Raw genomic sequence first — 10,939 nt, 5'->3', positions numbered from 1 at the left:
GATATATAGATATATAGATATATTAGAATATATAGAATATATAGATATATTATTCCAATTTATAACTTGAGGTATTTCTTTTAGTTGATTTAAATTTCATATATAGCTATATGTGGTTTAATAACTCTAATAAATCTTTATAAGATGCACAATCCATTTGATGGCGTGAAAAATCACTCTTCAAACTCTTCCAAATGTCAGCTAGACTTGGTGTGTTGTTCACGTTCGATAATTTGTTTTTAAAGCAAGTGAGAAATTTAGAGATTGCCACATATAAAAATGGAAAAAAATGAATCCGTGCAAAATTATAGAATGGGGCTTCGATGATTCCTCATCCTATTCTAAATCCAAAGAATAGGGATAAGGATCAATTCAAAATTCAATTCAGTAATTTTATACGAAACTCGTTTCCTTTTTCATTTTTACGTGGCAACTGCTTAATTTCTCACGTTTTAAACGACTACCAAACGTGAAAAACGCATCAATTCTGACTGAAATTTGGCTTGGAAAAGTCTGAACGTTTGAAAAATAATACTTTCCAAGTATCATTAAATGAATCGTGGCATCATCTCATAAAGATTTATCAAACTTGTTAAACTATCCACGTATACGATATTACAAATTTGCATAAGAAATTCAAAGAAGAGTTCCTAAAAATTAAAGAGTAATAGAATTTTTTGAAAAGTCCTTTTTTAGTGTAAAAAGAAATCCTACAAGAAAAATCTATTGCTTCTTGAGAAATAAAATGTTGATCAAAATTTGTTGTTCAGTGCTATTATATTAAGTGTGAGAAAAAGGTTGCGTTTTTTTAATGCCATCTAACAGGAAAAACGCCACGAACTTTTTCCCATACCTAATATATTATGATATGTTAACACTATGAAGAAATTAATACACTTATACTACAAGAAATATATTTTGTAATTTGCATTTTTTGCATTGTTTAGGTGGAGTCTTGTTCAGTATAGAAGAGGGTACTAGCTTTTTCAATCAAAGCCTTACATGGAGAACTTTCTTCGCCAGCATGATTACTACGTTCACTTTAAATGTGATCTTGAGCGCTTACCACGGACATCCTGGAGATCTTTCGTATCCCGGCTTGTTGAATCTAGGAAAATTCAACTCGATTCCATATGAAATCTACGAGATACCTCTGTTCATGCTAATGGGCACGTTTGGCGGATTACTCGGTGCTTTTTGGAATCACGTGAATTATAAGATTACTTGCTTTCGTTTGCGATTTGTGACACGAAAGTGGGAAAAAGTCATTGAGGCTCTTCTGGTGGCGATATTAAGCGCAACGATGGGATCTCTAATGATATATTTTGTCAATGACTGTAAACCGTTGGGTAATGATCCCACCAAGTTTCCAGTTCAAATGTATTGCGCAGAGGGGCAATACAATGCGGTCGCCTCTTTATGGTTTCAAACTCCAGAAAGCAGTGTACGATCCTTATTTCACGATCCTAAAGGTATACAACATGTGATAATGATATCAAAACAAAAGACAAACGCATATAAATAAATTATGCATTTGTAGGAGCTCACAATGATCTGACGCTAGCTATCTTTGTTGTATTATATTTTTTTCTTGCTGCCACGACTTTCGGCCTATCAATGTCAAGTGGCCTTTTCATTCCCTCTCTATTGATTGGATCTGCTTGGGGTAGATTAATTGGATCAGCTCTCGCGAAGCTGTGTCCATATTGCGTAAGAATCGTGAAAAGAGACTTGTAGCTGATATAATGTACAAAATAAAATTATTGCTGTGTTACATTATATAATTTAATTATATAATTGTATTGCAGGAAGTATTAGATCCTGGCAAGTATGCTTTACTAGGTGCTGCCGCGCAATTAGGAGGAGTAGTTAGAATGACTATAAGTTTAACTGCAATCTTAATAGAAGCAACTCAGGGAATATATTTTGGTTTGCCTGTTATAATAGTTCTTATAATGGCAAAGTGGATTGGCGATTTCTTTAATGAGGTAAGTATTAATTATTGATTGACTTGATATCCGACTTACAATCGTGTCTCTTGATGTATGCTACACTTATAAATATATCATGTGTTTTTTAATAATATGTATCTTTTAGGGAATTTATGATATTCATATACAAATAGCAGGAATTCCGTTGCTTCCATGGGAGCCGCCTCCGCTCTCGAATAATATTTATGCAACTGAGATAATGAGTCATCCTGTCGTGACTTTGAAAACTGTCGAAAATGTCGGACATATTGTCGAACTTTTGAAATGCGTTACATTCAATGGATTTCCGGTAGTTGACCCACCAAGTAGCGATCAGGTATTAAGCAAATATTAATTGTTTCAAATAATTTTGTACATTTATTTTGATTGTATTATCCTTTCAGGCCGAGATAAATTCGTACGGTCGACTCCGAGGTCTAATATTACGTTCTCAATTAATAGTACTTTTAAAAAATAAGGTATTTAACGAATATGAAGAATTTTGGGAGAGACCTTTAAGTATAAATATGTTTAGAAATGAGTATCCTAGGTATCCAACCATCGAGCAAGTCGCCATCACTGATGAAGAAAAAACTTACACAATTGATTTGAGACACTTTATGAATCCTTCTCCTTATACAGTACAACACGTTAGTAGTTTTTATATCAAGATCTTTTTGATACATCAAAATGTATTTAGGCTCATATAATTGTTTCTTTAGTCTGCCACACTGCCAAGAACATTCAGACTCTTTAGAGCGTTAGGATTACGTCATGTACCGGTAGTAAATGATATCAACGAGGTAAGAGACTAATTAATATTAATATACATTTTGCAATCTATTATGAAAATTGCACTTAATTTCTATATATTTATATATTTCATCTAGGTAATTGGTATTATCACTCGAAAAGATGTTGCTAGATTCAGGATATGGAGGCATCGTGGAAAAATGGGATTGGATGAACTTTTAATCACTAACAAAATTTAATTTTTTTAGAAATCTTAAGAATTTTTCTCGAATTTTGTCATATTAGGATTTGGTAGTGTCTGTTACATTTCATATATTTTGTCATATACAAATTTCAGGTATGTATATGTACATACATTGTTAACGAAATTCGAAAATAATTTAGCAGAATATATGTAGAAATACTGCATAATTGCATTAAAGAAAATATGTCGAGATTTTTCTATACAATTTGTGTGTGTGTGTGTGTGTGTGTTGTGTGTGTGTGTTGTGTGTGTGTGTGTGTGTGTTTGCGTGTGTGCGCGCGCGCGCGCGTGTATATATGTGTACATAGGCAACTTGATGACATTTAGCTTATATTTTAATAATGTCAAATTTTAATTATTCACAAATAATTCCCATCCAAGCCATGACCAAAGTTTAAAAAAGAGATATACAGGTAGAATAATTAATAATAGCAGAAAATAGTACTCATAGGATATGTACATGTTGAACGATAATATTTAGCTAATATTTTATCCTGTCGATTATCCTGTCAATTTCCTAAAATTCTGTTATTTATTTAATATGCTATAAATCTATATACGCGGAATCTGAAACAAAAATAAAGTATTTTATTGTACAATGAAAAATACATTTATTTTTACAATTTTATCTACTTTCTATTGAACCTTGACTATGCCAATTACAAATTGACTTTAAAAACTACACAGAATGATTCAAAATCGTACAGTACAGTATGATTCAAAAACGTATGATTTTTCAAGAAGTAAATTTATATCAAATAAGTAAAAAGAAATTTGAATTATACATATACACTATAATTTTTCTAGATTATTAGAAAGTTAAAAATGTTTCTTGTTTTGATATGAGCTACTAATATTTTAATTCGATTTTATATTTATAATTACTGTGTTGCGATTCGGATTCTTGAATTTCTTTTACCATCAACAATTCAAAAATTACATTTGTATAAATTTTTGAAAAAAACAAAAGAGAGTGTAATTTTTGCGACCATTCAAAGATTGTTCTATTTCTACATTTTCTTAAGTCTTTTCCTTCAGATTGGATCAACAATTCTGAATTAATTTTTAAATGCTTGAAACATAACTGACAATGTTTTCGTAATAGTGTGAATGGGTATGTGTGCGTGTTTACTTGAATAAGGATTCTTTATTTTAATGTTTATTTTAATGTCAATTTTTCCTTGAGTGTAACATTATCATGATAATTTTTGGTTTCTATCAATGGTTTCTATCGAGAAGAAAAATCAAGATTAGATAGTATTAAGCTAAAGATTTAAAAGTTAAGTTAAAAAAGTTAAAAAGTTAATTAATCTTAATTTTAATTTTGTCTTTTATATTGTTACAATCGTTGTGAACAAAAGTAACTAGTGATTCTTTGGTGAATATGTTGTGAGAAAAGAAAAATATAAAAAATTATATAAAACGATCAAATTTTTTCTTTTTTTTTATCGTTCATTCGGACTAAATTTAACTTTTTAACTTTTCAATTACTTTTTTTATTAACTTGTAATTTCATTATGAATTAACTTTTATCTTAATCAAGTTAAATTTTCAGGGTTGTTAACTTTAACTTAATTTAATTTTTAAAAATGTTAACTTATCCAACCCTAAGAAAAACATAAGAAAATGTAGAAATAAAACGATTGCAAAAAAGTGATAGTTGTCCTTGTCTTTTCTTTGAATATCAACATTTAGAATCACTCCGCAAATCCATAAATTTTTCGCGTTAATTGTACGATTTGAACATAATCTTTATTAAACATAATCTGAAACGCTTACATTTCCTTACATCTTCTAAAAACAGATATGTAATTTTATTTGATATTAGTTACACAAGTTTTACAAGACATATTGCGCGATGTGCCGTCGTATCTTTTTGTCTTTCTTAAAAATGTGAATCCTCCGCCAAACTACCTAATCTCAACGTTACGAGAACGTCGAGAAAAACACGTGTCAGTCGTTCGTTTTCCAACGCGAAATACCAAATTGTTTCAATTCGAGCCGAGGGTGTCTCGCTCTATCTCTCGATTTCCCTTCATCCAGCCACTGTCAATGTCTTTACTCGAGACATGTAACGCGCGATGTGGCAAATGTGACCTTTAAGACGCGACCACGCGACTAAGAAGTCAATAGTTTCGTACATACACCTGTCTATCGCGGACGATAGTAGGAAGGGGTTATGGTCAATAAACGCAACCACGTCACACGCAGCCTATCGGCGGCAGCGGCGGCGGCGGCGACGGCAGCGACGACGACCCCGCTTGGCCCCTTAAAGTGGCTCCTCGAAAATCTTACGTGTCGTATGGGTGCGATACCCATCTTTGTGCATCTGTTTCGCGGAATAAACCAGGTAAAAGCTGCGCGGATCGACGTGGGACGCGGACCGGCGAACGCGGCACTCGTCGAGGAATCTGCGGATGGATATCGCAGAACCGTGGCCGGTCGATCTCTCGCCAAGGTGAGTGGACACCGCGTTTCAACAAATCGGCCGAAACACGTCCGCCATTGTTGTTGATCAACCGCGCCGTCCAGCGCCATCCAGCGCCGTCGAGGATCGAGTCAGACAGCGAGAGCAAGCGAGAGAGCGAGGGGACATGGTATATACATACCGATCATGCATACATACATGTGTACATACTCCGCGAGAAGCAACGTTCTTAGCTCGGAGCGCGCATGCGCATGCACACCAATGTTGTTGCACACTAATGTGTTAGACGGGCCGGATTTCAGACGCATGCGCGTCCAATATAGCTTCAGTAATGTACCGGTTACTAGTAAATAGGAGATTATTAGTCGCTTAGGATTGAAAATATTAAAAATTTTAATATTTTACATATTTTATATACGTATACATATATGTAAATATATACAATAATAAATATATTTCTATATATGTATACATATATAGAAAATATATGTGTAAAATATATAAAATTGTAGTATAGTAATATATATTAAAATTTGCAACATTTTTGAAAAAATTTTACATAGGCGACTAATGATCTTCTATTTACTATAGTGACCGATACTGAAGCTACACTTGCGATACTTGGACGCGCATGCGTCTGAAACCTGACCCGTCTAACAACACTGCTCAGACGTGAGAGACGCGGACGCTTATTTCTTTTCAAACTTTTCCCATCCTTGCCTGGCCGCGTCGCGCGCGTACGCACTTACTAGCACATACATCGGGCGATGCAGTTCGCAGATACGACGAGGAGACGCAGTAGACCGAGACAACGACGAAGATTCCCGGGATGTGCACGCAATAATTTCGAATGTAATTTTTCGTAAGTTCAGAAAAACTCGCCATCCGATGTCCTTTGCACTTTTCTTAAATGACCGCAGATTCAATTATCCATACGATTCATCGGATATTGGATTAACAGTTTTCGATAATGCAGTGACATAAGCTGTATCGATTTAGTCATTTTATTGTGATCCCATTCGTGTTCGACGTATCTTTCGTTAGGAGGTTAGGTCTCACACAATTAAAAACCATGTCATAGGTCATATTACACATTAAAGATTGAGAATTCGATTAATTCAACAATTTTAATCCATTTTGTTCTGATTGGCTGAATCCTAATCTTCAATTCGTAATCTGCAATCCTCAATGCTTAATATGACACGGAATTTAACCTGAGACATAAAGTACTGAAACGCACAATAGGAACAAAAACTAATAGATTGTAATCTATTAAGTCGGTTTCTACATTAATTGCAAATCGATTACAAATTTGTTGGGACAGTCAATCTGAAGCTTGCATTTTGAAATCAATGCTTCAGCTATCACAACAAACTTGCGATCAGCTTGCAACTAATATAGAACCGGCTTTAGAAAGTGTGTATCCTGATATATATGGTTTCTGATTAGATTAAAATCTGTTCCCAGCAAACGAAAATGGATTAAAATGGATTGAATGGATTGAATGGATTGAAATGGATTGAATGGATTGAAATGGATTGAATGGATTGAAATGGATTGAATGGATTGAAATGGATTGAATGGATTGAAATGGATTGAATGGATTGAAATGGATTGAATAGATTGAAATGGATTGAATGGATTGAAATGGATTGAATGGATTGAAATGGATTAGATTCGAGCTGACACTAGTTTAATATTTGAAAAAAAACGTTCATCTTTAAGAGTTAAAAATTTTATTTCTAAGACATTATAATAATTATACCTGAAATTAACTACTTCAAATTGATATTAGAAAACATATATGTGAGATTTGGACCTGGAACCTCTGAATTATGAATCTTCTATGTTACCCGCTACATCACTTCTTCAATTGGTAAATGTATTATTCATTCTCTACTTCAATTACAATCAATTAAACTAGTAATGAAATTATATAGGTAGTATAATAAAAATATCATTTAACAGATATAATAAAATATAAACAATTTATATTATTATGAGACAACATTGGGTAAGTATCGAATAATCTAATCTCGCTTGACTGATGTCGCGCACCGTGATTAGTCTATATATAATATTCAGACTGTGTTCGACTTGGTTTGCAAGTCACATCGATCATTCATTTTACTTCTAATCAAAGATGAAAAAATGAACTCAATTATTTTTACATTACAGTTTTTTTTAACTTAGTTGGATTAAAATGAAAAATTTCCTACTTATAATTTTAAATAATTTAAGTAGCACTTATGGTCCATTTTTAAATAAAAACTTTTTTTATTCAATTAGATTAAAAAACTGTATTTCATATTCAGAATATTGAATTGAGCAGTATTCATGTTGCACAAAAATTGCTAGTATTATTTTTAAATTTAAGTGAATTAAAAAAATTGTACTTTCTATTCACAATTCTAAATTGAGTAGTATTCATGATGCACAGAAAATGCTAATATTATTTTTGGATAGGAAATACATAGAAATATATTCTATGCAATTCGTATAAATGAATAAAAAAATGCATTCAAGATTGAAAAGGTACAGACATTTGCTTTATGCAATTCCTATAAATGAATAAAAATGTCAGGATTGAAAAGGATTTATTTTAACATTCATCCATATTTCTGAAAATCCATTTTAATCCATTTCAATTCTTGTTTGCTGGGTCGTATCCATTGCCTGTATTTTTCAATTGTGCTTTAATCTCTGTGAATATTCGGATAATCATATTTTATCATCTCCCCCCCCCCCACACACACACACACACACACACATTCACTCACTCACTCACTCACTCACTTATTACTATCCTTATAATATGATTGCAATCTGTTTCAGATGCCCGATAAATTCGAGTTTCTCGAATTATAGCACACATGAATTAAAAAGTACTGTTAAAGTGGCGAGGGAATTGGAGAAATAAGCTATATTCATGATTGGAATATTTATTCTATTTTATTAATTTTAGACCATTTTAAATATTATAATTTTACTCTGAAAATGACAAAGCACTTGAGGGACAGAATCAATGTCATTTGTGTCATGTATTAAGCTCAAAGCTGAAAAAGAATTTTGCCCCAAGACAGTGAAGGAAATGCAAAATTATAGATGTCAGAGACAGGGGAGGAACGTGCTGTTAGACTATATACGGCTGCGGAGATAATGAAAAACGCCAGAGCCAAGGAAACTGAGGAACAGGCGGCATTAAGGAGAATGCAGGAGGCTCAACGAATGGCCAGGCATCGTGCCAAGAAAAAGCGTTGCCTGGATGAGAATCTCGCGAGGGAGATTTCCAAAATCGCCGAGCTGTCCAAGATGCCCGTTCCTGATTCCTCTACAATAGCCCAGATGTCCGAGATGAATATGAATAAAATATCCGCGGAATTGAAGCAAATGATGGAGAGGGGAAAAGTACCTGAGCATATAGTTCAAATGGCTCAACTCGCAGAGTTTAATAAAATGAATTCTGAATTGAACAAGATGTCACAGGACATGGCGAAGAGATATGAAATGGAGAAGATGGTAGAATATGCCAAGACTACGGAATACATGAAGATGCAGGAGATCGCCAAGATGAACGAGATGGTGAAACTTTCTGAAATGGCCAAGTATAACGACATCACCAAGATCAATGAAATGGCAAAGATGAACGAGATGATGAAGATATCTCAGATGGCCAAGATCAACGAAGTGCAAAGGATGAACGAGATAGCGAAGCTGAACGAGATGGTGAAAATGACAGAGATGGCAAAATACAATAATGATATCACAAAACTGACTGAATTCGCGCAGATCAATGAGATGGCGAAAGAGATCGCGAAAATGAACGAGAAGACGAAGATGAATGAAATGATGAAGATGGCAAATATACAAAACGACATCGTCAAAATGGAAAGACCAGAATATCAGAATGTCAAAATGACAAATGAAATGGTGAAACTGAATGAGCTGGCTAAAATGAACGAAATAACGATTACGAAGCTGAATGATCCGCCGAAGGTACCGGAGATTTCGTCGCTACCACCGCCACCGCGTATCCCCGAACCTGTGATCACCGTGCCAAACCCGAGGAATCTGCAGAACGTGCAGACCGTACAAGTGGCACAGGCCAGCCCGTCCAGCATGATCAACTACCAGACCGTGCCCGGCCAGAACAATTATGGCAAGTTATTGAATATCATTGAGGAGCTCGGCAGAGACATTCGTCTGTCATACGCGGGTAGCCGCAGCGCCGCCGAAAGGCTGAAGAATGGCATTCAGCAGGCTAGGATCGCCGTGCGGGATTGTTTGCACGAGACGCAGCACAATGCGCAACAATGATCTGCCGACATGAGTTAGATAGCGATTAGATTACTTATAGCTTTTTATCATTTCATAAGACGTTGCTTTGTACGAACTGCTTAAATTTGAGCTGCGGTATTAACACGACGTGATATATACAGTAGTGGACGTACATGCATAGATCGAGCATTTTGTTTCTAGAAAAACCTAGACTGTTATTCTTTCATTCTACGCGATATGCATGGTCTCTTTTTCTGAAGATACGGTAGTGTCTCTGCGCTAAGGTAAACGCAACGATTCAACTCGATTTCTCAACTCGGTTCCTGCATGTACGTCGTTCGAACAATGGCTGACAGTTTCCTATTTTTAAGTTACAATTTAATACATAGAAATGGAAGGGACGGTACCAATTTGTATACACGCACTGAACTACTTAGAGAATATTAGAATCTTAGTTTATATTTTATAAAAAAGAAAACAGAAAAAAAAACAGTTATATCATGATTTTTGTTAAAACTCGCATATGCTGCAAATTTTTAGTATACGTTTTGAGTGAGAAAAAGAAAAGAATGCAAAGTAAAAGCTTTTCAAATATGTACCTAATGGAAAGTATAATCCCGTAAATATTTCCCGTAATATATCGTTAAATAAATAAAAATTTTGTATACAACACGGACATTTCGCTCTTCTTTTTGACTTGGCGCTTGTATAGTACAATGAGTCGAAAAATGAAAAAAGTTCAGTAAATCAAAACATAAAGAGACGTATCTTAAGACATTAAAGGGAATGCTGGAATAGGAATGGGCAATAGGCTAAAAATTAATTTGGAAATTGGCCTTTAGGTCAAAAAAATGATTTTTTTTTCAAAAGGCTATTTCAAATCGATTTTAAAAAGTCATTTCTTTTTTTACCTAAAAGACAATTTCCAAATAATTTTTAGCGTATTGTTCATTCTTATGCTACAGCAGCCGAACTCGATGTCAATGAAACAAACTCTTATAGAATAATTTATCCTTAAAAAATCGCTTAGAAAATGCACTAACAAAAGATCAACATTCTAGTGGAAGGAAATGATATTTAAGAATGTATGTATATATCATTTTTATAAATGTATTAATATTTATACTTTAAACGAAGTATAAATGCCCAAAATTTTTTGCCCAACGCTCTTGTGTAAATAAGGCGGACTAAATTGAGTCGAAAAGTTCTCTACTATTTTGCAATTTTCGCAATACAAGTTAACAAGATATTATCACTGAAATCACA

At 34.0% G+C, this 10,939-nt stretch overlaps 2 protein-coding genes across 4 annotated transcripts in view; both read left to right on the top strand.

Annotated features, from left to right (window-relative positions):
* The window catches only part of LOC108691638 (H(+)/Cl(-) exchange transporter 7), a 6,054-nt gene extending 3,092 nt beyond the window's left edge, over positions 1–2,962 (top strand). For all 3 annotated transcript variants that reach the window (XM_018199496.1, XM_018199504.1, XM_018199487.1), the window contains 7 exons: positions 948–1,472; positions 1,541–1,710; positions 1,809–1,988; positions 2,098–2,307; positions 2,375–2,620; positions 2,693–2,773; positions 2,861–2,962. In XM_018199496.1, the coding sequence (XP_018054985.1) occupies positions 948–1,472; positions 1,541–1,710; positions 1,809–1,988; positions 2,098–2,307; positions 2,375–2,620; positions 2,693–2,773; positions 2,861–2,962 (1,514 nt within the window). The remainder of the gene's footprint in view (positions 1–947; positions 1,473–1,540; positions 1,711–1,808; positions 1,989–2,097; positions 2,308–2,374; positions 2,621–2,692; positions 2,774–2,860) is intronic.
* A 2,431-nt stretch (positions 2,963–5,393) lies between these two features.
* Positions 5,394–10,343, top strand: LOC108691805. Its single transcript, XM_018199720.1, is given in 4 exon segments — positions 5,394–5,425; positions 7,191–7,271; positions 8,231–8,499; positions 8,502–10,343. Coding segments are annotated over 2 exon segments (1,290 nt in total). The 5' UTR covers positions 5,394–5,425; positions 7,191–7,271; positions 8,231–8,420; the 3' UTR covers positions 9,713–10,343.
* Positions 10,344–10,939: the final 596 nt, after the last annotated feature.

The sequence above is a fragment of the Atta colombica genome, unplaced genomic scaffold (genome assembly GCF_001594045.1).
Source record: "Atta colombica isolate Treedump-2 unplaced genomic scaffold, Acol1.0 scaffold106, whole genome shotgun sequence".
Classification (NCBI taxonomy): Eukaryota; Metazoa; Arthropoda; class Insecta; order Hymenoptera; family Formicidae; genus Atta; species Atta colombica.
Note: the sequence above shows the minus strand (reverse complement) of the source record. Positions and strands in the feature narration are given on the sequence as shown.